The 27,589-nt window shown below is 40.9% G+C and overlaps 1 protein-coding gene across 2 annotated transcripts in view; it reads left to right on the top strand.

The window, feature by feature from the left end:
• enpp2 (ectonucleotide pyrophosphatase/phosphodiesterase 2) overlaps nt 1-27,589 on the top strand; it is a 63,512-nt gene that overhangs the window by 12,510 nt on the left and 23,413 nt on the right. For both annotated transcript variants that reach the window (XM_075464723.1, XM_075464722.1), the window contains exons 5-15: nt 3,181-3,241; nt 3,340-3,437; nt 3,747-3,826; nt 6,529-6,648; nt 7,102-7,157; nt 11,070-11,135; nt 17,211-17,283; nt 17,418-17,526; nt 17,976-18,101; nt 21,979-22,010; nt 22,192-22,319. In XM_075464723.1, the coding sequence (XP_075320838.1) occupies nt 3,181-3,241; nt 3,340-3,437; nt 3,747-3,826; nt 6,529-6,648; nt 7,102-7,157; nt 11,070-11,135; nt 17,211-17,283; nt 17,418-17,526; nt 17,976-18,101; nt 21,979-22,010; nt 22,192-22,319 (949 nt within the window). The remainder of the gene's footprint in view (nt 1-3,180; nt 3,242-3,339; nt 3,438-3,746; nt 3,827-6,528; nt 6,649-7,101; nt 7,158-11,069; nt 11,136-17,210; nt 17,284-17,417; nt 17,527-17,975; nt 18,102-21,978; nt 22,011-22,191; nt 22,320-27,589) is intronic.

Raw genomic sequence — 27,589 nt, 5'->3', positions numbered from 1 at the left:
ACCAGAAAGTCTCTCTTGATGCATCTTTAGCTTGCAGGCAGACATTAAGTGTGACTTTTATTTCATTGCAGATAGTATGAACCCAAGATCATTCAAATTTTGGCTCATTATCTTTATTTGATTTATTAACATACTTTTTAGACCTTGGAAGTAGACCTGCAACACATTTCAAACCCTTTTAAACATATCACAATGCCATTACTAAGACTTCAATAGGCTGTGTATCTCATTAATATTTAATTTACTTAAACCCTACTACACAGGTGATCATGACTCAGGGCAGGATGTAAAAGAGGATGTGTCCTATTCTTAGTTGCCTGGGACGTTTGAAGGTGATGATGTTCCAGAGCCTGATGACATTTTGTTGTATGGTCGTTTAAGAAATTCCAAGTCTCTCTGTAATCTGAATCTGTCTATCCATCTTTCACTCCAACCTGCCATCAATTGTGAACATGATACCCAGACTGAGGAGAGGACTCATCCCTAGACAGAGCATTCCACCTTTTTCCAGTTTAGAACATGGGCTTGGATTTGGATGAGCTGACTTTCACTCTGGCTGCTTCACACTCGGCTGCAAACCGCTCCAGTGCACGCTGAAGGTCTTGGCTTAAATAGCCAACCGAACCACATCATATGCAAATGATGTGGTAGAAATGCGACCCTGAGGTTAACCAAACCAGACGCACCCCTCTCCAAGACTACGTCTTGAGGTCCTGTCCGTGAAAATCAGAAAAAGAATCGGTGACAAGGGGCAACGCTAGCGGGGTCTAGCATGCACCCTAAACAAGTTTGACTTAGGGCCATGAATACAGACACAGCTCTTACTTTGGTTATACAGGGACTGGATAGCTTGTAAAATTGGCTCCAGTACCCCATACTCCCTCAGCATCCCCCACAGAATTCCTTGGGGAACATGGTCGTAAGCCTTTTCCAAGTCTACAAAACATATGTGGACTGGATGGTCAAACGCCCCTTATTCCCCTCATGTCCCCCCTGGGACAACCAAGCCCGAAAGCCACATCCCTAGAGCCAGATTGCAACACTTGGGATCAGCACGCCCAGGCCCCAGCCTTTGCCTGCCACTCAGCTCGCACTGCACCCTTCCTTGATTTTCCTCCCCAGGAGTGGTGGGAAGATTTTTCTGTAAAAACCACAACAAACACTGTATCAGCATGACGACTTCCTCCAAATCTTTGAACTAATAAAGTACACAGACTAGTGGACTAGTCCTTTTTGAAGTTTCCAAGTTCAGCCTTCTCACACCACCTTGACAGTCGTGGTGGAGCTCCTCTTGGCTTTAACTTTCATAAACCTTTAATAAATTGTAATTGCTGTGGCATTCAAGTGTGGTGATGAGGAGCAGTTTATCTGTTGTGCTGGACGATGGATTGGGGCGGGCTCTCGTTACATCGAGACACACACTTGTCTCTTCTACCCGTATTCAGCTGGGGAGTTCTAAAGTTGCTCTCCTCACAACAACACAGACAGAAGTCAGGCATTTATTACACAAACATATTGTCTTTGAAACTTTTACCTGTGCACTTTATCCATGCCGTGAGAACTTTGAGTAAAAATGTACAGGGTACGAAACATGTTACTGAAGTCTTTGTTTTGAAATAATAAATCAGGGCCTTTTTTACCATGGAAATCTGCATCCGTGTCCTATTATCCACGCCTCGCGTCTTCACCCAACCTGACAATTATCTATGTAGCCCACGTTTTTTGAGGCAGCCAGCAGTTGAAAGATGACGTGTGGCTAAACATGTCATCACTGGTCAGATTTAGCAGGGGTCCAGAGAAAACTTCGGAGTCCGACATCGTTTTTCCAAAATTACTCACCGATGCTACATTGATATTAGGAACCTCCGATCGGGGTAAACGGGTGTCATTACTGCTGACGTGAATAACTATCTACATTTATTCTTAGCCAGCAATTTGAATAGGATTCTACATCCTGCTCTAGCCCCTGGAATACATTTGACTTTGTCTGGTGTTTGGTGTCTGGTCACTGGTGTCTCTAATGTCATGTTTTTGACTATGGAACTTCCAGTTACCAGGATTTCTTCGTGAGCGGGTATGTCGCTGAGTGGGGAAAATCTATTAGAAACATGGACAGGATGATGGTAAACCAAGGGCTTGACATTAGGGCTATGCCTCCTCTTCCTGACAATCACTCAGCTAGCAAAACAGCTACAGGAACCTGGCTAGCTATCGGGTGGTTTTCAACAGTGCAGAGCCGAGAGTCCAATTCGGATAATCTTGCCTCCAAAACTACAAAAAGACTACATTTGTGATATGTAAAGGAGACAGAGGAGTAACTAAACATCTGACACACGGAGCAAGTGAAAGCAGGAGATGGAGGGAGAAAGCTGGTAGACATGCTAAGCTAGAGAACCAGATACACCGCTAGAAAAGTGAAAATGTGCCAGTACACCAAAGATCTACATAAATGGGTGCAGATAATAAAACAAATGGTGTGCGATAGGGTTCATAATGCAAAAGTGTGTCACTTATCAGAAGAAATTCAGTGATATTCAAAAATACCAGAGAAGCGAGAAGTTCCACAGAATGCAAATGAGGATACAGGAAGTGATGCAATACGTTTTATCGAGAAACGTCAGCACGTAGCTGTAGCCCTTGGATACATCGGAACTGTTTAAATCGACATCAGCCTTCTGAACAACAGATCCAGATGCTTTAATTAAATAAAGGTGCCACAACACTTAAATTACTCCTTTACAAGTATCGCATGCTGAAAAACTCCTTCTGCTGAAGATTAGCCAGACTGACTCATGCTTGATATGACTATCTTTTTTTTATTTATATATACTTAACTGTACTCTGATCTTTTGGAGAGTTTGAACTCATTTGTCATCAAATATATAATTTCTTTTAATTTATTTGCTATCTACGAGAGGAAATTCTCCTTTGGAGAATAATCACAATAGTTCAAACCTTTGAGACATGTGAAACTGACACAAATATTTTATAACAAGCCAACAAGATTGGATTATTATGCTTCAATGTTAACTCCAGATGCTCTATGATTTGTGGAGTATGTCATGGTAGTAAATGTCCTCATTTACATCTTGTCTCTCAGCCTGAGAGTTGCAAACCAACCAATCAGAGTGTGCTGTTTGTACATAATGTTTTTGCTCTCACTTGCTCATGTTTTCCTAGGAGACACTTCCTGGCTACAGGATGAATGTGAGGAGATCAGGACCCCTGAATGTCCTGCTGGGTATGTTTAAATCTTTGCCATAGAAGAGAGAGCAAAAGGACTGACAATAGATTGAGAAAGTTTGATTATATACCTTGTGTCCTTTGTTTATTGTTCAGGTTTGTGCGTCCACCACTTATTATACTGTCAGTGGATGGATTTAGAGCTTCTTATGTGAAGAGGGGGAACACTGTCATACCCAACATAGAGAAACTCAGTAAGTCTGCATGTGTCATATTGGTCAGCACTGCTCACTGATCTATCTAGGGATTATAGGGAATTATTCACTGAGTCTGGTCCATTTCTTTTTTTCTTTAGCACAAGTTTCTTGTGTTTATCTTAAAAAGGTTTAAGTTTCTATGTTCAGAAAGTGAGAAATAAAAAATGGTAACGATGTGGGGCTTTGTGTGGAGTTGAATTCCAAGGAGTTGTGAGAATCAAGAATGTAAAAATCAACAAGTGGTGGTGAATTTTAAGATTGTAAAAAATTTCAGTCTTTGAAGTAATATTTCTTTGTCCTTTTCAGGAAGATGTGGAACCCATGCCCCGTACATGAGGCCTGTTTACCCATCCAAAACCTTTCCCAACCTCTACTCACTGGCCACAGTGAGTATGTTATGACGAATACATTGCTGTATTTGTTGCAGACATCTGTTTCTGCAGAGTTTACAGAAGTATGAGGTCGAATCTGAGTGCCTGTTCGTTTTGTATAACACCGTAGTTCAAGGGGCTGAACAAAGCTTGTTGAGCAGAGAGGGGGGTTAGATGAAACGCACAGTTTTAATCATCTGGCCCGTCTTACACGGGCTCTCATTAGCTCTCCAGGCTTTCAATTGCCCAAGACACACACTAACACACATACATACACACAAAACATGTTGAGCTCATTGACTGTGTCCACACCTACATTAGTATGATTCTCTATTGCCTGAAAGCCTGTGATGTTTGATACATCGTTGATGACAGGTTGCAAGCTGCACAACAGCTCCCTGGTTCAGATGTACTTTAAATAAAATAAAAAACTTTAATTAGAAGACTGTCATGAGGTGTAGAGGAGCGGACCCAAATGCAGACAATGTAGAGAGGAGTGCAGCTGGGAGATGATCTGGAAGGGCTTTAATGAATCCAAAAACACAGAACACTGAAAAACACAAGAGTGTTCGGGACATTGACATCATGAAAGGGCAAGTTTTTACAAAATCAATCCACGGATCCAGTATGGAGGACAGAACCCAAAGAGGTCTAAGGAGCTGATCAGAGTCACCAAGGCCAGTTTAAATGTCCAAAAGTCAGCCGATGGCCCAGCAGGCCAGAGGAACTGAGGTCCGTTTCACGTAGCAGGTTCAACCAACTCTGAGTCTTTTCCTGATCTCTGAGTTGATCTACTCTGAGATAGAAAACCCTGAGTTTTCGGTTCCACAAACGCTGATTTGAGTGAGGTTAATCAACTCTGAGTAAGTTCACCTTGAGTTTAGCCCGTGCACCACAACTTTAAAAAGCCAGCATCAATGGAGCCCCGATTCGACGAGTCACCTTGGCAACGGGGAAGAGGAGGGGCTACGTTTTTCACCAACCTCGAATTGGAAATCTTAATGCGCTCATGCGGCGAGTTTCAATACGTTTTTAGAAATAAGTGCAACACCGCTGCAGCAGCAAAAGTGTAAGTTTAAATGTAGTCCTTTGCAATCACAATAATATTACAGGGAAACTGCTTGAATGGTAGCCCATTCATTTATTTCATTTAGGTGCAATCCCGCAGGGGAGAAGCGCTCTTGGCAGCAGTTTAAGATGAAATATAAAAACATTGTTCAAACAGGTGAGACCTCGGCATGGAGGTACCTAATTTTGATCATGTTTTACACTGTAAAATAAATATTAAGTGGCTATTTGACTGTGCAGTTATTTTATTCCCAACATAATGCTGTTTTCACACACATAAACTATGTCTTCACATCTATATCATCCATCCATCCATTATCTATACACCGCTGAATCCGTCAGTCGGGTCGCGGGGGGGCTGGAGCCTATCCCAGCGGTCAATGGGCAAGAGGCGGGGTACACCCTGGACAGGCCGCCAGTCCATCACAGGGCCACATAGAGACAAACGAGACAAACAACCATACACACTCACAGTCACTCCGAAGGACAATTTAGAGTCATCATCTATGTCATGTTCTGTTAAATAATTAAGCCTATTTAAACTAACACAGACTTCTACTGAGCCAACAGAAAGAAGGCAGATGCCCGTAAAACCGGTGCTGCCCAGCACCACCACCTCTAACGGGAGGGCAGTGGCTGAGGGAATCCCCGGAGGGAATCCACCCCCAAGACACGAGTGCCTTTATAAAATATAATAGGCCTATATATGTCTTTTTTAAGCCTATTCATACAAATATTTATTTGTCTTTTATGTCTTTTTTTTCTTTTGTCCCAACACATTGTGATGGTGCCGCTCAAAAAGATAATTCTCTGTAAATGCAAAAATCTATGCGCGGTCTGATAACCATCTCCGACGAATATTTATTTCTCTGCGCAATAATGCTGCACCTTCATCCACGGGATCGTTGTCAAAAGGACATGTTTGTGAAAAAAGTTGCCTCCTACTGTGCCTAATGGACTTATAGAAGTAGAAGAACTCGCTCTGCTGACTGAATGAATGAGGAAATCAAATGGCGTGTGTGGCTGAAAGAGGGCGGAGACAGAAAGAAACTCAAGGTTTCTTGAATAAAACCTGGTCCCGACCAGGTTAGGTTCAGAGAGTCTGTTACTCCGGTAACTGACCGTGAGGTTAAGTTACCTCTCTTTGTGAAACAGGCTAGAGTTACCCCTCTTTCTCGGGGTTGAGTTACCTCCCTTTGTGAAACGGAAAACTCAGGGTTTCCCTCATTTCAGGGTTAACCTACTCAGAGTTTTCACTAAACCTGCTACGTGAAACGGACCTCTGGCACAACAGAAACCTCTGCAGGGCGGACAGGAGAATAAAACTCTGGCCAACAGAAAACCAGGAGTCTGTATGCTGAGGGAGTGAGGGGATTGAAAACAGGTGAGTGTAATCGGTAACTTAAAGCAGGTGTAACACAGGATAGGAGGTAAAATTCCACAAAAACAACCAAGGGAACATTTTTAAAAAATAAAACAGGAAATACCAACAAAAAGAAAACAAATCCAAGGATCATCACAGTAGACCAGTTTAAGTCTCTCAAAATTGGGTTGTAGCTTTACTGGGTAAAGGTTTTAGTTCCACCTTTGAGTCTTGTAGTGTTGTGTCATGACATTAATTATGAATTTACACTATTTTTTAATTGAAGGGTCTCTACCCTGAGTCTCATGGCATCATTGGAAACTCCATGTATGACCCGGTGTTTGATGCAGCCTTTAACTTGAGAGGCCGTGAAAAACTGAATCACCGCTGGTGGGGAGGACAACCAGTAAGTAGTGAGAAGACGTTTCTTTAGAAGCTCAATGCAGTGAGAATCATAAATCTAATTAATGGTAGATATTATTTTGAGTTCATGAAAGCTGAGTTGGAATTGAATACCAGCCTTTAGAGATGTAGTTTTTCTGGGTTTATTTAAAGAACAAACTTATGTCATTTTTTTTCTCCATTGTCAAATTGAGCAAGCATGATAGTAAGTCCCGATTCATTCCCAACAAACATTTCTTTACCAGTATCTTTGTTTAAGAGCTTCACCAACCTACTGTTTATGTTTTTACATTAGTTGGGTTTACAGTAGTTGATCTCTTCTCTACTGTAGCCGATGAGCATAGTTTTTTCCCTCTTATTTTGTGGTGAACACAAAATAAATGTGAATAATTATTCTAATGTAATTAGCATATAAGTTGGATAATATAATGACTTGTATATAATGCTTTTTTTCTAGATCTGGATCACGGCACTCAAACAGGGAGTGCAGGCTGCCACCTTCTTTTGGCCTGTGTAAGTCTACACACACAGACAAATAAAACTTGATAGCCCGACTCACCAGATATTGACTGCTCGTTTAAACCTGCTTGCTGGCTGCTCACAATAAGCATTGTTCTCTTTCATTAAGGGAAATGCAAACCTCAAAGATAGCATCCTACATTTTAGAAATGAAAAGTAAGTCCGGCCTACCTGATTCTTTAAATTGGTGGAAATATCTACAAATATGATGGTTAACAGGAACATTCCTCCCCCTCATCACAGAGTTTTAAGATGCTGCAGTCAGACCATTCTTTGGCACAAAACTGCCATGATGCTTTAATAATAATACTACTAATAATGATGATAGTAATAATGATGATGATGATAATGATAAGGATTAGCTCTGACACAACAAGGTTACTGGTTCAAATCGTTGCCTTTCTGTTGTGTAGTTTGCATGTTCTCCATGTTTATGAGAGGATTCTCTCTGGGTTCTCTGGCTTCCTCCCATAGTCCAAAAAAGTGCATTTCGAGTTAATTAAAGATTTGTTGTTTGTCTCTGTGTGGCCCTATGATGGACTGGTGACCCCTCCAGGGTGTGCCCCACCTCTCACCTGCTGGCAGCGGGGATAGGCTCCAGGCTCCTTACTACCCTAAATTTAGATTTAACCCCTTAACGCCTATTGTCGCATATATGCTACAAACCGCTAGACTCAATTAATCAGCTGAGATTTATTCCCCCAATGCCGATTAGTCCATATTCACTACGGACCTAGGAACCTTTATATAAATAAATATGTAAAAGTAAAAAAAGGGTGAATAAAAAAACATTGTTTTTTCACTGTTATATTACTGTGTTGTTGTTATCTTATTATTGACCATTATGCCTGGTGTTGCAAATAAGCAACATACCAAATTACATACCAAACATACCAAATTGACTCCAAATTGACCAGGGTGCCTGTTGTCGCAAATTTGCAACATACCAAAATTTCTATTTATTTTTTGTGCAAAAGCTAAATTAATAATCTCAGCATTATTTACCATCTACTTAAAGGCTAAAACATGCACAAAACATTTTTTATATACAGCTATATAAATTCAGGCGTTAAGGGGTTAAGCCCAGGTATGTACAACCTGCAGGGCGTTTCTGTCTGTCGCACCTCCGCCAGTGACAGTGGGCCAGCCACGGGGTCATCAGTTGGGGGCCACCCTTCATAAATATTTCACCCCTTTGATCCCATAACATCTGTAGGTGGTGGGGCAACGGTAGGAACGTCTCAGTCCACTCCCAGTGGCTGGCCCTAACATCCTTGGTTTCCCCACTTGGGGTGTTTCCTTCTGAGCCATAGTCCTAAACTTGCTTTCTCAGCCACTTCATTCAACACCCTGATTGCCCTCTTTTGTTTTGACCCAGCAACTCCAAGGGTTTTCAGTAGCTGCTGGGTGGATTTTCCAACAAAACCTTTGCAACCAACCTCCACAGGGTAGGAGAGTGCAGGGTGGCCTGTTTCAGTACATGCTGCAGCAAGCTCGCTGTACTTTTTTTTTAAATTCAAAATGGATGGATGGATGGGTATAGAAAATAGAGGGATGGAAAGATAGATGGAGAGCCTCCCTGTGACTAGTGACAAGAGCACTTGTCAGCTCTTATTCTGAAAATATATGAAATGAAAATAAGGCAACTTGCAAAGGAAGCTTGCTATTAAGCTGGTAAATATTAAGGACTCTATGACTACGTTCACACTGCAGGTCTTAATGCTCAATTCCAATTTTTTTGCGTGATTGTTCACATTAGATTTTAATGTGACTGCCATCAAACTCCAGTGTGAACAGGCTATGGCCCTAAATGACCCGCATGTATAGGAGAAGACGTGACATCACACGTAATACGCTGCGTTTACAGAAGTAAATATCGATGCTACACATGTCAGCATGCGTATATTAACTCTGAAGTTGTTGTGCATTTGGAGACGACTAAATTATGAGGATTGTCCAAAACCTTGCTTTCTTTCCACTGATTAGCTACATCAAGGGTGTCTGCCATGCTTGTTTCATTGTTTGCATATGATCTTGCCGTGTCCCGCTGTCATTTCAGTGACATAAATTTCGGATGAAATGCAACATTGAATGTTCAGACTGAGGTCGCTTAAAATTTAAGAAATGCATTTGCTTTAGGACCGCATATAAAAGTGACCTAGTCTGTTTTGGGAAAAAAAATGATTTGTGCCGTTCAGAGTGTCAAAAAATCTCATCTGGGTTACAAATGAGCAAAAAAAGTCAGATTTGGGCCACTTTGGCCTGCAGTGTGAACGTAGCCTAAGAGGTTTGTGTCAAGTTTGGTGGTGCAAGGCGTAAAAGGACACGGATGCGGAATTAAAAAAATGCAAACTTGATTTATTTTCAAGGAGACGGTCAACATAAAGCACGGCAGAGCCGGATAACAAAACTAAACTATGACAAAACAAAAGACTTGACTTTAAACTTTACTTGACTTGGCTTGGCTTAACTTACTGTGACCGTGATGAAGGGTGAGGATCTGACAAAGTGGATGAGGAAACCTGGAAACTAAATACTGACTGTTGCTACCTTTACACGGAAACGATCTGAAACCAAAATGCAAAAGTGGCGTTTCGTTTTCACTTTTAAATCAGCATTTAGACGAGCGTTTTAGGGTGAAAATCTGCGTGCATACGGAAACGCAAAAGTGTGTGACGTTTCATATTTATCGATGCAGTAAAGAATGCCAGATGGCTAGGTGGCAACACTACCAAGACCAAGTCTTTCTACTTCTCTTCTACCTGGTCACTCCAAGCGCGAAGTAGCTCATCATTGCTGTTATCTGATGAAATGACTCTTGAACGTCAATTACCGCGCCTAAGTTGAGTTGAAAGTCCGCAGGGACGGACATGTTGATAGCCTACTGATGTGTTTCCCACGGTTTTCTGGCGCTTTATTATGCTTGTCACGTCATTTCTATGTGACGAGAAATGCAGTTTTGCGTTTTTCATCCTTTACACGGTGGCGCGACAGTGGAGCGTTTTCAAGAATTCCACTCTGGAGGGCGGTTTCACTTTTTTGCGTTTTAATGCCCCCCAAACGCCGTTAGCATCTAAACGATATAGTGCATCCGCAAAAAGGTTTTGCGTTTTTAACCCGTTTTCGTTTCCGTGTAAAGTGCCCCTGAGTGCAGCTGAGGGGAAAAACACAGGTGGTGTGAATGAAGGTGATGGCAGAGCAACAGAAACTATGGGGAAAACATGGCAAAACTAAATACTGGACTGGACTAGAAAACTAAGGCATGAGAAAGAACTAAAACATGGCAAAACTAAAAACTCAACGTGAGCTTGAGAACTAAAGACATGACAGAAAACTAAAGCATGGTAAAACTAAGAACTGAACAGGAACTAAAAACATGGACGTGACAGTTTGTGTTATGCTTGTGAACTTAGTACCAGAACACTACTTGAGCTGAATCATTGCCAAATACAACTGTGTATCATGATGTATAATAATAATAATATGTATATTGTAACGTCCGGACTGATGCAAGCTTGGAGTTCATGTTTAGATTATTTGATGGCAAAAGCATTAAACTTCCAGCCTTTGTAAAACACATGGAGGCCATGCTTATCAGCACAGCGAAGGCTTTCATAGGGCTGGAGCTACATCTCAACAGAGGGATGCTGCTGGCTTGTTTTTACAACGATTTGTGTTAATAGACACAAGAGCAGCTTTGGTCAACAAATTATAAGCCAGAAGCATTATTCAATATGTTTTATGTCTAAAGTTTTGTTCTGCAGTGTTGCAGGGGAAAAAAACTGAAATGAGTAGCTCTCTACAAAATTGTGACTGGTGCTCCAAGGATCCACTCTTGAAAATTTATTTAGGAATAATAAGAGCATCTTTCGATTTTTTTCAAGTTTTTGTGTTTATGTATTCCAGAGCCATCCCTTTAGAGAGGAGGGTACTGACCATGCTGCAGTGGCTCCACCTCCCTGAAGAAGAGAGGTAAATTTAAATTCAGTGAAATCTTTTTGTCTGTTTCACATACAGGAGCCCTTCTTTCATCTTTTCTTTTCCCAGGGCTGCGGGGTGGTGTGGGGAAGGGCAGCAATGAGGGTGGAGGGGTTGAGGAGTGGTTGAACCGGTTGAAGAATTCGTGCAGTCTGTTTGCGTTGTGGTGTATTGGGTATGTTCGCCTTCAAACAGCCTATGTGTAGATGGTAAAGGAAGAACTCTGCTGACACAGACTTGGTCGAACACAGAAACTTTTATTGTCAACAAGGTCCGTATCAGAATTATAGAATGATGCATCAAGTCTGAAGAGATCTGTCAAATCTCTGCCTTACTGTGGGTGTGCTTTTCATTAGTAGAATCTGCCTGTTTTCGGTGACCTTGAAGATGTTGCATGTTTCCCATCAGCAGGCACAAAGTCCGGATATGGTGTGTTCGTATCTGTTGAGCCTCTTCTGGACACACTAACTGGGGAGTGTGTTATTCTCAAAATATCCTAATTTAGCCCAAAACTCCCCTAAACAGCTGGTAGTTATCAGACTACATATTTCTTATTGTTTCCCAAAACTCCTTTGCACAGTTGGTAAATATCCGACACTTCAGCGTCCTCCACGTTCCTCCATTCTGTACTGGTCTTTGTGTTGTGGCCTGTGACGGTTCCCACACCATACCAGTACTCTCTCATGTTGTTCTCGTTGAGCTTCCTCTTGTAGGAGTCCTTTGCCTCCCTCAGGCGATGTTTCACTTGCCGCTGTGCTGATTTTATCTTCTCCTTGTCTTTGATCCTGAAGGCTACCTTCTTCCTGTTGAGGACAGCCTTGACTTCCTGCATCACCCATGGTTTATTATTAGGGTAACACTGTAAGTCTTAGCAGGGGCGACCACGTCTACACAGAAATTGAGATAGTCTGTTAGACAGTGAGTTAGCCCCTCTATTTCCTAACCATGTGGACCCAGCAGCACATCGTAGTCCGTGGTGTCGAAATGCACATGGACAGCATACAGACCCACCTATAAAAGCTGCCGTCGGCAACTTTTTTTTAGTCATATTAGCTTGAACTGTCATGGGATTCTGGAAGTAGAATATTAAATAGGCTGTTTAGGAAAAATCCCGAATTCTGTAGCTCTCTCTAAAGCCTGTAATCGTGCTTGCAAAAATCGAGCGCTCCCGGCTGTTTTTAACCAATCACGTTAGGTTTATTATTTATCTATTATCTGAGCAGAACAGTTACCAACCACGTCTTCCATGCTGAGCGTGAGTCTGTCCCCAGCTTGTGTGTGCTCACACTGGTGTGAACTCACGTGCACAACCTCGTCCACAGAGGGGGAGGGACCTGAAAGTTGTATCAGTTCGAATTTTCCGACTTTAGACTCGGAATTTTGAAAACCTGCCGACGGCAGCTTTAATGTCTTCTGACAACCCAGGCCAGTACAACCTCTGAGAGACTGCCTTTCTGGTTTTTGCCCACAATGGGCACCTTTACTGCTTGCATGGAAGTCGATAAAGACCTCAGGACCATCATTCCTTTTGGGACACATAAAACCTGGCTTGTTTGCAAAGAGATGTTCCTCTGTATTGGACATACAATAACTGTCCATCTGTAATAATTGTAGTGTATACATGAATACTTTTAGAATATAAAATTGTCTGTGGAGATCAGTTCTGGTTTAATTATAGTATAAAATCACTGATCTTCATTAGTTAAAGAAAAGCTTTGATATTTGACTCAAGATTTAACAACTTCCTCTTTGCAGTATTTTAAATATATTGGCTTTAATTTATACAATATAGCCGCAATAGTTATTTATTTATTTATTTAAGGTAAAACAACATTTCTGAAACAAGACAGGTATTTATTTGTTGTGCAATGATTCAAAATCCTTCAAATATGAGATTCCTGATCATTTTAAGGTCAGAGATCCAGGTCCTGACATTTTTAGCTGTGATCACTATTTTGTCAGTTTTAACTGTGATTGGGCCATTTGGAATATTCCAGGGGGTACAATATTTAAAAAGGGCTCTTGATTGAACTGAAGTCTTCTTTAAGAAAGAGGCCCTCATACAATAAAGATATCCCTTTACAATCTCATACTGAGAGCCATAATACATTTGTGGCAAGATGAAAAATCCCACATATGTTGTAATGTAGTGAAGTGTATGGACCAGCAGACAAAATGGAGGAGCAGGCCTTACTGAGTTAATTTGGGCACACAGCTGCATAAGTTCATGGGGTGCATAATTGTTGCGCGCGCCTCCGTGTAAGACACGGAGATAGACTGAGAAATAGACACTTAACACACCCAAATAAGGAAAGATTTGAAGTAAAAGACTTCATCGGCTACTGGTACGAATGGCCTTGAATATACATACACCAACTCTTGGCTAGATGCCCGGACATGACCGAGGCTGGGGAGTGTAGCCTTTAAAGCTTGCTCTTCACTAAAAAGAGGAGAGCGGGTTTTTCATCTGGCTAATTGACACATACTCTCCAGGAAGATGCATCTTTCTTGTAAATTTGAGACGGACCTGACGACAGAAATAAAGATTTCTTTGTTCGACTAAGTCCGTGTCAGCAGACTTCTTCACCACTCATTTCTACATCGGCTCGGCGACCTTCCCTCATATTCACTACAGTAGCTTCAAAGTGTTGCAGAAGATGCATGGGACAAGAAAAAATTATACAATGTTCTTGATTTAGTTCAAGCCATTTTAATAGGGAAATTCCCTTGCAGTATCCCATCGCCATAAACTAGCTACTTAAAGAACAAAGAAATTGTTTTATTTATACCAAAATCACAAATCTTCACTTTTACACTAAATTCTGCTATAATTTAAAATAAATTGTTTTAGGTATGCAAAGTCTTAACAAACAAAACATTTTTATGAGTGTTGTTGTAAGTGTTTGTGGCAGATTTTGATGCTTGATGACTGATATTGGGGGCTCCCATTTAAAGCACTGTGGCTCAATGTCAGCCATTTTCACAGTCATGATGGATGACAGAGTTCCATTCAGAGCCAACGTGTTCCTGGTCTTGGTTTTATTGAGCCCCACCATGGAAAAAACCCTCTCTGCATCAGCATTTCAGTGTGGCAGAACTAATACCAGTTTGGCAATTGTAGATAGCCTTGGGAATCTGCTCATACCATTCACCTTTGAAAAAAATTAACCACGGAAGCCTTATTACACGCCTACATATTTTTCATTAAGTTGCTCATGTCAAAAGGTGTGTGCTGAATATTTAGACCTACTACTCCAACGAACACTTTAATCGGCAGGTATTGGTTATTTACAAGGAGTAGGAAAACTATAGTAACTAATAAAAGATTCAAATAAATGAGATATGACCTGCTGATGATCCTGACGGTTCTCTTCCACCTCCAGCTCGTCTACAACTTCTGCACGCATTCAGAGCATAACAGGTTATGTCCGCTGTGCATTCATGAAACACGTGCTTGCAGCTGAAAGCTATTTCAGACCTCACCCGGCAACAAGAAATTCTGTTTTCTGATTGGCTGAGAAATTCTATTTTGTGATTTGCCGATGGGTTGCTAAATCAAGACAGCTGTACCAGAGCTATAGTTCTGAGCTGTTCAAGCGCACAGTAACCTGCCATTGACTCGTTTATAGTATAGGCCATTAGAATTTCTGTGCGACGAAGTTGATCATTTCTCAGCGTGAGAAATGGCATGTGTGGCGTGTGAGCGTGTGAACTTGTTGAAATGCGTGTGTTTCATGCTCATTGCGTGAGACTTGAGAGTCCTGCGACTCTTGAATGAAATCATCATTTTATTGACAAGTAGCCTACTGCATTCACATTTTGGCAGTGCCTTCATGGAGCCCTTGAAGGGCATTGAAGAAGACTTAAAGAGTATGCATGCCTATAATTTGTATAGCTGAACTCATTTAAATCAAATTAGGCATTTTTACGGAAGAATTCACATTTTAATGACAGCATACAGGCTGCAATCAGTTTTTGGATATGTAATCAACTGCTGTAGGCCTCATTGTTTATGATGCTCCTGTAAGGGCTTTACAGAGGGTGATGAGAGAAACTGTTAGAAATAACTCTTCTGAATAAAATCAAACCATTTTAAGGGTAAACCAGTCTTGAAGTAGAAAGCTAGTAGCAGTGATCATGTTTTGTCAAGTAGAAAACTATTTTATAGATTGTGCTGCATCTTTGATACCATTAACAATGACTTAATTCTTAATAATCCAGGTAATGAGAGTTTATTTAATAAATTTCCAACACCCAAATCATATCAATTGCATTTTATATTCTAAGTATACAGCAAACCTCTTCGTCTGCACTTTGAATAAATCTGTTCAAGCACAAACGTTTCACAACAACATACTTTCTCTGTAAACATGGACATAATGTCACGTGTATTATATGTATATGTATATGTTTTGTCAGTTTGATGCTGAGAGGAACAAATGCAGGCCTGATACACCAAAAGAAAAATAGAAAAACGGCTCTGGGCTGTGCGCGCTCCCGTGGCTATTCAATCAGTTTCTGGCAGACTATTACTTTTTGGCACAACACCGGCGGAGCTGAGAAGGAGAATGGCAAGGCTGATCATGCTACGCTAAAGGCTTTTTAAAGGCATTTTAAAGCTTCGGTTCCCATACACAGTCCTAATTGTTTCTCCCAACCCCACCACCACAGAGGACAAGACACATTATTCTGCACAAACGACCTCTATTTAAAATTCAAATTCAAATTTAAAATACCAATTCTTCTTCACACAAACTGCCTACAACTTGACCTTTCTTGCCTTCCTTGATGCAAAATCATCAACTACTTCTTCGTATAGGATGTGCTGTCCAACTGTTTGGTTAGTGCTGATGATGGTAAGGCCAATCAGACGTTCTTGTGTCATGGTTGACCGCAGGATGAACTTTCAGAATGCACAGCTTTCAGAATGCACAACACAATAGTTAACACCCAATTACCTAAGCATAACACACTCCAAATGATTTAAAAAGCTATACCACAAAGTATAGCTTACAAAATGTTAGCCGTAAGGTAGAGACAGGGGCACTCTTTTTATAATTTATAATTAAAATTTCAATAGTTTTAATGTAAACAGCTAGCTCATCGTGGAACTAATAAAATAAATAAATAAATAATAGCTTTTGGCCACACACTGCTTTAATCAGGGCTTAACAATGAAATCAATGTATATAAGTAGTAGCATAACATAGCTAATGTTGCTACTTCGAGCTATTATTAGCAAGAGGCTAATAAACACACTAATTCACATTAGGCTATTCCTATCTGTGTCATTGCATGCATGATACTCAGAGACACTGACATGACGGGATAGTGCATACCTTTATCTTTTGTCCTTTTCTCTTTTTCTTCTTTCCTTCTCTTCCTGAACGGGGCACCTGACGGCTTTTTTGACCTTATATGTTCTATCCTTCATTGAGCACGCACGTGACTTGAGAATAAACTCTGTGGCGGAAAACCCTCTCACGTAATCTGCATCCGTCTTCTGCTTCTGCGTGATGCGTTGTACGGCTTTCGCTGGCTACATATTGTAGGAACTAGAAAAAACCCAAACAGTCAAAGTTGTATATTCAGCTATAAAAATAATAGATACTTTTTTCCCTTCCCCTCGTGCACGGTGCGCCCTTTCACAGACTGCGCCCTGGGCGATTGCCCACTTCGCCCATAGCAAAAACCGCTCCTGCTCTCAGCTACATTTGCACCGGTACATTCCACACACTACGCCTATATGCTGCGTGTGTTCACGTGTTGATACAACATGCTGCTTGTTGATGCATCTGCTGTGTGTCAGGGACATGCACATAGCAGCAGGTACGCTGTGTCCCAATGCATGAGACTGTACCAGACCCAGGCTGCTGAAAACTCCCTTGAGCTCGTATTCGAATTAATCTGCATTGTTTGATATTGCCAATCAGTAAGAAATGATTGTCCCTGTTAGTACTATCTCAAATGATCCAACACTGCTGGCTTTTTAAAAAAACTCCAAATGAGATTTAAGTGGGGCACAGCTGATCAACAAACTTTTCCAGTTTGACTTTTATCTTGTTTCAGGCCTTATGTCTACGCCATGCACTCAGAACAACCAGATACATATGGACACAGAATGGGGCCCAAGAGCACAGACGTGAGTATTGTATATCTGTACATGCTTTTATGGGAGTATGTATTATGGGATCTGTGTATAAGATACTAAAATAAAGAGCAGACCGCAGCTTATCTTTGTATTTTGAGGTTGATGATCTCCTTTGTGCGTTCCAGCTTAATAACCCTCTTAGGATGATTGACAGAATTGTCGGCCAATTGATGGATGGACTTAAGCAGATGAAACTGCATCGATGTGTCAACATCATCCTGGTGGGGGATCACGGTACCGACGCAAACATCTGCTCAAACACCACAGAAAGAATAATGTTAACATCCTGTGGCTTCAGCCTGAAAATGAGACTGACAGAAGATTTGAAATTTTGACTGTCATCTCCTATTTCAAAGAACTGTGATCATCTGTGTAGGGAAGAGTCTCCACTTTGTTAAACTACAAAAACACAATTCACCTGCGGGTATAGAGCGAGTGATGTGTCTTTTCATTCACAAATGATCTTTGGAAGAGTTGTATCTGCAGCTTGAAGAGAGTGCTTTAAACAACAGTCTGATGTTCCCACAGTCATGTCTATAAGATGCAATTCTTGGTATTTGGCTGGTAGGAGATCCAGTCCAAAATGGATATCAGAAATAGAAATTCAAACCCAATCTTATTCTTCAACAGTAAATTTCATGCTGTGGAGACGTAAATGAATAAACCATCCTGTCTGTTCTCAGGTATGGAAGAAGCACATTGTGATCGTACTGAGTTCCTCAGTAACTATATGACCAGCGTCGATGACATCATCCTCATCCCTGGGTCCCTTGGCAGAATACGCTCCAGATACCCCAACAACCCCAAATGTGAGAGACCAACAAAATTATTATCAATATTATTATGGTAATTAATGTTATTATTATTATTATGTTTAAATCATCTAAACTTTTAAGACATATTCCAATACTTTAAAATAAAATAATTCCTCTTTGTCAATTCTTATGTTTCACTAAAAAACAGTGTTGGTGTGTCTCAGAAACACAGAAACTCAACTCTCTGCGGGTTTTCCAAAACTGAATTCAAATCACTGTCACACACACAAACACATACTTTCACATGAAGCAGCTTCCCATCGGATTGTGTGGACATGTTTATTTTTGGGTTAGAATATAACCTGTAAAACAAGTTCCATTTTGTTTCTTTTAAGTATTTCTCCATGCAGTGACTGACCCATATTCTGCTGTTCTTATACAGCATTCAGTGGCAACTTGGAGCTCAGAGTTTTGGACCTACAATTAGGGAAAATTAAAAAAAAAAAAAAACAGTCACCTGAAGAAGTGGGATTTCGTAATCAGTTTTGGATTTTTTCTTAAAAGCAGTTTTCACATATGCACAAAACATTTATTTACCTTGAACTTAAAGTAAAAATATTTTCCTTCTGAAGTACTTTAAATGCTTTATTACATGCAACTGAGGGGAGAAAAGACCCAGATTAAACAGTTGTGTTTACAAACACTGGCGTCTTATTTCCTACATAGTATACCTTAAACTGCAAAACACTGCAGAGGATTTCTGCACACTTACTTACTGTATTCTGAACATTTGGGCTCAAACTTCTTCACCACCAAACACGATGCAGTAATTTGAAGGCTAAAATAGTCTCTGATGACTCTGATGTCTCTTAGAGTGGTGCTGCTTTGGTGGCAGCCTTCTGCAGTGGTTCTGGACTTGTGCCGTCTTTTCTTTTCTTGCGTCTTCTTGAATTTTTTTTTTCTCTGCTGGTTTTTAGATGCTGTGCTTTTGGAGTGATTTCCGCTAGTAATTCTTTTTACACTGTTTATGATGCATAACCATGGCCACTGGAAATTAGTTTACATGTTGGAGCAGTTGATTGATCAAAGCCCACGTAATGTCTTGTTGAGACCTTTTCTTTCTTATGCTTGCTCCGGGCTCGTGCTGCCGTTTGGAGGCCATCTCTCCACCTGCATCCAACTGCCTCTCGTCGCATCTGACCACTGATTGGTCAGATGCAGCTTGCTGTCAATAATTTTTTCCTCTCCTGCCTCGGGCTGACTTGGTGCTCTACGCGCGCTTCATGGCAGCGATGCACATCCTTTGCTCATTTGCGGAGAATACGTGCCCTTGCACAAAATGGGGCCCTCCATGGATCGTGGGGCCCTACGCACAGTGCGTGTTCTGCGTGTAGGGAGGGGCGGCGCTGCCTTGACCAATATGGTCATAACACCAACACTGTGGACCTCTGCAAGAGAGTTCCGACAATCACAATCTGGGCATTAAAAAGACCTGGGGCCTCATGTACAAAGGGTGCGTACGCACAAAATAGTAGCGTACGCACCTTTTCACGTCAATGATCAGATGTATCAAGAACGAAATGATCGTGGAAATGTGCGTGTCTGCAATTATATGAGTGGATATAAAAGCATGCGCAAAGTGGTGCAATGCATAAACAATGGCTGCTTTAGCAGTATTAGAAGACTTTGCAAATGGTGCAATTCGAAGAGAGCGTGTGTTCAGAGACAGAGAGGATTTCCTGGCACATGATGGCGACTGGCTCATTAGCCGTTTTGAGGGAAATCCTCCTGGAACTGTGCGCAGAGCTGCGGCCGGCGTTGGAGCGCACCACAGCGAGGAGCCATGCGCTGCTCACAGGTGATGTGCACACTGAGGTTCCTATAGCAACCGGGGCATTCCAGAGGGAGCTGGCCAACCGATTGGGACTGTGCCAGTCTACCCTGAGCCGAGCCATGCCAGCCGTGTGAGACGGAATTATCCGCATCTCAGCCACGTATATCAAATTCCCACAATGAAGTTGAAGAGGCTAACATTAGTTTGCATGTTGGATAACACCTAAGACTGTTGTGGAACAAACTGCCAGTGGAGATTAAACTTTCACCAAATGTAGACATTTTTAAATCCAGGTTAAAAACATTTCTTTTCTCATGTGTCTATGCATGAAATATCTTTTAACTTATCTAGACTGTTGCCTGATTTTAAATTCATTTAAATGATTTTATTTGTTTCTCTTTATATTATTTTATGTATTTTTAATGCTTCTTGCACTCCCTACTGCAATGCTTTTATTTTATGTAAAGCACTTTGAACTGTTTGTACATGAAATGTGCTATACAAATAAATTTGATTTGATTTGATTTGAACATTAAAACTCAATTTGAAGCGAGAGCTGGTTTTGTAATCGGAGCTATCGATTGCACACACATCGCTATAAAAACATCATCAGATGATGAATTTGTATGTTAACAGGAAACATTTTTATTTGATTGATGTACAGATCTTATGTGATGCGTAAATGCAATTAATCAACATTGTGGCAAGGTGGCCTTGTTCAACGCATGATTCATACATTGACAGTAATAGCATTGTTGGGAACAGACTACAAGGTGGCACTGTGCACGATGGTTGGCTCGATGTACTCTTAATCCTGCCATCTGACCTGATAGCGATTGCCACCAGTTCACTCGCAAAGTCGAGAAGGGCGAAAGACAGCAACCCTGCCTTGTAACTCTGTCAAGCGGAAAGTATTTGGAAATAAGGCCATTTTATCTAACTGCAGCCATAGGTGTCGAATAGAGAACTTTGATGCACCTACAGAAAATTGGCCCTGGTCCAATTTGTTCTAAACCTGCGTAAAGATAGGTCCATTCAATTCTATCAAACGCCTTTTGGGCGTCAAGGCTTAGGATAACTTCAGGTTGTATTATTGAATGGGGGAAAAATAGCACATTAAGTAACCTTCTTACATGAAAAAATTATTGCTGTCTGGGAATAAAGTCTGTTTGGGTAGAATAGTATTGTTTAAATTGGTCATTAATAACTCGAGGGTTGTACAGAGTCAGATTCCTTGGATCATTTGTTCAGCTGACTGCTGTCTAAGTTGAAGTTCAAGGAGCCTCCCTGCTTTATCTCCATGGTCATAATATACCCGTCTGGATTGGATTTTTCTTTTCTGCTTTCCATGTCAAAAGTATATTTAATTCAGTTTGCAACAGTAATTTCTCTTTAAGAGGATCTGGCATAGGCAAAAGAGCATAGCGTCTCTCAATGCTGCCCCTTGTTCTTATACGTGCTACATAAGAGATAACTTGCCCCTAATGTAGGCTTTCATAGACTCCCACAAAATACCCCTAGACACATCCTCAGTCTCGTTAATTTCCAGAACAAAGTCAATCTGATTATTGAGAAATGTTCAACAATTGCATATCTTTAATCATGATTAATAATGGCATTAATTTTCAGATTTTTTTTTAACTTAAAAAACTTAAACTCTTTTCAGATTGTTAAGTTTTATTGATTTGAATTTAAATGACTTGATCACTGCACTGTACAGCACATGCAGTACAATAGCTTCAGATAAAAATATATATTTTTTCCTTCTCTGCTGTATTTCCTTTTTTCACCAGACAGTATATATTAAATTTAGTTTGTTCAACTTGTTCTGCCAGCCTGGTTTTTGATAACAAAATAGTTTAAATGAACCATTCTGACCTGATCCAACATTCAGCTTTTATTTGCTGACATTTCTGTGCTTTTCGTCTTCAAGCCTTAAAAATGTTACATTTTTAGGAAGTTATTCTTAAATATTACTTAGGTTTTACAACACTTTTATAATGCACATTTGAACTGAATAGATGAAGTGCATGTTAGACTTTATATGGACAACAAGTGCTTTGTAAAAGTTGTATGTAACCACTGTTCTTTTTTCAGATGACCCTAAGACTGTTGTTGCAAATCTCACTGTAAGTGTTATATTTTCTTGCAGAATATTAGAGCATGAAGAAACCATATACTGTGTGGATAAATGTGGAAAAAGGACTGATAAAGAATTATGTAAAGAAAAAAAATCTAAGTTATACTTTTGTTTAAATGTAGAGGCCCATTTCACACAAATTTGCAATGACAATTTTTTGTCTCTTCAAGTGTAAAAAAGCAGACCAGCACTTCAAGCCGTACTTAAAACAGTACCTGCCCAAGAGACTGCACTACGCCAACAATCGGCGCATTGAGGAGATTCACCTGCTGGTGGAGAGGAAGTGGCATGTTGCCAGGTAACAACACCAGAACTACAACAGGGGGCGCACGTGCTTGTAAACATACAGTTTAAGAAAAGAATAGAGTTGCTGTATTTGACCTGTCTGTGCACAAAAAACTCACTGATACATTAGTACAATTTTCCTTACCTGCTGGAGTGATAGGAGTGGTATCTGGAGCCTATCACATATGCCATCGGGCAAGAGGCAGGGTACAAACAGGAAAGGTCACCATTCCATCACAGGATTTGATTCAAACTTTTGTGGGCAAAATGATTTCTTAGGCAAACCAGGATGCACAGACATCACATTTGTAATGAAGAAATCAGTCACTGTTTCTCTTATTTACAAAGCATGATGGGTATAACAGTTCCACAACACATTTGTCTCCCATGAAGAAAAAAAAAAAAGTTGGGCTGTTGTAATTAAGTTTGAACGTGTGAAGGAAATCACAAAGTCATCCTGACTGAAAGTGAAAACGAACCACCACAGCTAATGGCCCTGTCACACTGTTGCGTATGAGAGAAGCGTATGAGTTGCGTATGAAAATTAATAATATAATTTTCATACGCGCGAAACGTCCTTGAAAATAAAGAATGACTAGCGTATGAGTAGCATATGAACTGCGCATGCCCAGCGTACGTTTCAACGCGCCTATATCAGCAGCCTTTCCACATTGCTCCATTATTGCAGTAGACGACGCGCTATCAACATCTCGAGACATTCATCTCGATCATGCCTCCCAAGAAGCAATCGTAGTTTGCCCGGGCCCTGGGCCGAGGCCGAGGTCGAGGAAAAGGCAAAAAACACAAACCTGCTGAAATGCCTGATGCACCTGCGGCGAGGCTGATGAGTTACATGCTTCTGAGCAATCAAGATCCCCAACTCCTCCTCCTGACCGCTCCCATGAATCGTCGGTTGCCCGCAAGACGGGCGGAGATGGAGGCGGCAGACGGGCGGAGGCTATAAATACTCTAGCTGTACGGTACACCTTCATGGCAACATATGGCAATTTATGTCCAGCGTTCTCGACCTATCAGTAACGTACCTATATCGTACTTCTAGCGTATTCAGCGTATGCCTAGCGTATGCTTAGCGTATTAACCATACGCACAAAAGTTTTGAGCATGTTCAAAAATTTATTTCTGCCTCAGCGTATGCCAACGTATGCCAACGTATGCCAGCGTATGCCAGCGTGCTTGAAACGTATACAACCTATGCCTAACGTTCCCCTGGCGTATGTCAGCGTATACCAGCGTATAAGTGATAATTTTCATACGCAACTCATATGCTTCTCTCATACGCAACAGTGTGACAGGGCCTTAACTGTTGTCTGGGTGTTCCTGTATATTCCTCTCAGTAACAATAAGCTTGCACGGAGCAGCCTTGCTGTTTTGGATTCAACATTGACACAATACATTCCTCACAGTCAAATAACTAAACCTATCCCCAACCTAATTCTAACCCTAACTGTAAAACCTCAAACATCCCTTTAACCCCTTAACGCCTATTGTCGCATATATGCTGCAAACCATAGCCGGAGTAACCGTTGACCAGGATGCCCGTTGTCGCAAATTTGCAACATACGAAAAATTCTATTTACTTTTTGTGCAAAAGTGAAATGAATAATCTCAGCATTATTTACCATCTACTTAAAGCTGCTGTCGGCAACTTTTTTTTAGTCATATTAGCTTGAACTGTCATGGGATTCTGAAAGGAGAATATTAAATAGGCTGTTTAGGAAAAATCCCGAATTCTGTAGCTCCCTCTGAAACCTGTAATCGTGCTTGCAAAAATCGACACTCCCGGCTGTTTTTAACCAATCACGTTAGGTTTATTATTTATCTATTATCTGAGCAGAACAGTTACCAACCACGTCTTCCATGCTGAGCGTGAGTCTGTCCCCAGCTTGTGTGTGCGCACACTGGCGTGAACTCACGTGCACAACCTCATCCAGGTTGGGGGAGGGACCAGAAAGTTGTATCAGTTCGAATTTTCCGACTTTAGACTTGGAATTTTGAAAACCTGCCGACGGCAGCTTTAAAGGCTAAAACACACACGAAACATTTTTTTTTATATATACAGTTCTATAAATTCAGGCGTTAAGGGGTTAAAACACACGGGACTCACTTTTTTGGTCCTTTTTTCCCATGATGTGGTATGATACAGTATGATTTGATTTGGCAAGGCTCCTCCCTGCTTCCTTTTCTGACAGAATTCCCTCACTGTGCATGGGATAGTATGGGGGAGTTATGGCAGGGAATATATTTGTGACAAGCTGTTTGAAAATCGTTTGACAGAGATCATAATGACTGAGCGCTGCAGAGCTCAACTCCTGCCAGCAGAGAAACACACAATGTGTAAATTCATACTCAGGGTGATAAACATGTTCATGTATTCATTGGTCATGATCACAATCTCTGATCTGTGCACACAAATGAGAAATCTGTGATAAATGTTGTAAACTGTCTGCCAGACTTTCAAACAACTTCATGGAACAGGGTGTGTGTGTGTGTGTGTGTGTGTGTGTGTGTGTGTGTGTGTGTGTGTGCGCGTGCTGCACAGAAGTTGTTGCTATCAGCCACAGGTGGCGATGCCGTCTGACCAGTCTGCAGCGTACAATAAATATTTAGATTATATGGGGGGGGGGGGGGGGGGGGGGCAGTGGTGTAGTCTAAGTTGAACGCAGGTAGACGGCGTATACCCACCTCTTTTTTTGGTGGATTTCCATATACCCATCTATCTAAGATGCTCAGTATACCCACCTAAAATTCGTTTTTCAACATTTAGAATAGCACAGCCACGTTTCATCAACTACCACTTCTCATGGAAGCCTTGTTATAATTTAACAATAAAACAACAACACTTCAGAATAGCATTCATTCGGAAATTGCGGCAGTCGATCAATCTCCCAGGGATTCACTATCAGTTGTTTGACAATAACGTCCCATAGAAATTCTTCTTCTTTGTATTAGTTGAATTCGGTGATTCTCTAACGCACAACAGCGCCCCCTATAGGAGTGGAAGGTGGAAAACTAAAATGGATGTGTGTGTATATATATTTTTTATGTATATTACATATATAAACGAATGTAATACACACATATATATATATATATTACAATTAATTAATTCTGACAGCCCTTGTCTATATATATACATATATATATATATATGTATATATATAAATAAAACAACCTGTCTCAAGATGTGATGGTGTTCTGCTGCTTTAAAACAATCACTCTGTTAGGCCTCGCTCTATGAGGGATGAGTACAAAGATTAAGTGCCACAGGGAGTCCCATTGCCACTGAGATACACAGCACACAGTCCACACAATCAAAATGAGTTTATGCTGTCCCTCATGCATGCAAGGGGCAGGTAAGTGCAAAGCTGCGACCCCACAAACATGTTTGTCCCTTAACACGTTAAGACAGCATTATAAATGTGCTGTTACCAGAATGGCAATGACCAAGTCGTAGTGCATTATTAAAAGCCCTGTGTTATGTCATAGTATTGTAGTACTATAGTACTTAACTTTTCAATGACTATTACAGCGCGCCACTGGAGGTATGGCGTGCATTAAGGGGCTACTATTGGTCCCGAGGGGTCCCGAGTCCCGACCCCTAGTTTGGTACCACGGGCCTATGACTGGCCAACTATACAGTATACCCACCTCAAAAAGGTAGACTACACCACTGGGGGGGGCTGCAGTGCCTCCGACCGCACTGGCAGATGCGTGCATCTGGGTCTTTGGGTTGATTCTTCAGGCTCGAGGCCTTAGCTCGCCATCCATTACATGGAACCTGGCCTGTACAAACAGGACCATGAAATCAGTAATACAATTCTTATATTGCAACTATATTATTATATTTAATATCAAAATACTTAAATTCATCTTCATGGACATGACTGAATTATTAGCAACATAAATCATTTTTGCCCGAATAATAACATATCATCAAAAATGAATCAACAAGAATACTCTAAAAATAGATGTCAACATAAATGTATATCAATATGTTTTGCTTCCAAATAGCATTCGACCAATTCATCATCAGTTAGCACCATCATTTATTTACCTAATTATCTTTAAACATACATTAATATACATCACAAAATAATGCACAAAATAAATACAACACTTTAGCGGCTATTCAATGCAATGCAAAACAAGTGCAGCTAGCGCGTCCCACACCTGCTCTGCACAATAGGGCGCAGCCACCTTTAATGAAAATCTCACTGTACGTGAACTAAGTTGTGCAATAATCTAGGCTTAGTGCCAAAAAGGCAGAGATGTACCAGAGCCGCAAAATACCTGGGTTACAGTTGACTTGATTGGTCCAGTGTCCCGAAGCTGATCCAATGGATTACCCACAGGAGGGAGGCAGGCCAAAGGCTCCAAGCAGCCAATCCTCAGTTTGTGTTGCCACACTCAAATCTGCATAGAGGGAGGCTGCACCACTTCCTCCAAATGTAAATGTACTTTATTTATACAGCCCTTTACAAACAATCATTATGATGTACCAAAGTGCTTTACAGCAGGTAATAAATAAAGAGAAGAATAAGTAAAAACAAATGAAAACAATAAAAGAACAGTGAAAGGAATAAAATACAACAAAATCGAATAAGATAAAATAATATAAAAGTATCATCATAGCTCTACCAGGACTGCGGACTGTTAAAAGCTCAGATAAATATGATGGGGCGAGGCCGTTAAGAGCTTTAAAAACAAACATGAAAAGTTTAAAATCAATTCTATAAAGGACAGGAAGCCAATGGAGGGAGTTACGAACAGGAGTGATGTGCACACGTCTGTTAGTGTTGGTTAAAAGACAGGCAGCAGCGTTCTGCACAAGTTGAAGGCGACTGAGAGAAGACTGGCAGACGCCGACATAAAGTGCATTGCAATAGTCTAACCTTGAACTAAGGCCAAGGCCAAGGGCCGTAACAGTTAAAGTATCACTTACACGGTTCATCTACTATGAAAAAGAAAAAAAACTGTACTGTACCATGTAATGAAAAGGCACCATTAGGCTCACTGTACCATGTAATGAAAAGGCACCATTAGGCTCACTGTACCATGTAATGAAAAGGCACCATTAGGCTCACTGTACCATGTGATGAAAAGGCACCATTAGGCTCACAGGTTATTTAGATTAAAACAAAGTCTGGTGCATTGTTTTGTTAGAGCAGCTCATTTTAATAAACATGAACACTGTCATCCAAATATACAGAAACACAAACAAACACAACTGCGCGCCAAATAAGTTCACTGAAATCCCCCGGA

Source organism: Odontesthes bonariensis, chromosome 5 (genome assembly GCF_027942865.1).
Source record: "Odontesthes bonariensis isolate fOdoBon6 chromosome 5, fOdoBon6.hap1, whole genome shotgun sequence".
Classification (NCBI taxonomy): domain Eukaryota; kingdom Metazoa; phylum Chordata; class Actinopteri; order Atheriniformes; family Atherinopsidae; genus Odontesthes; species Odontesthes bonariensis.
The sequence above is the reverse complement of the archived record's forward strand: the minus strand, read 5'-3'. Positions and strand labels throughout refer to the sequence as shown.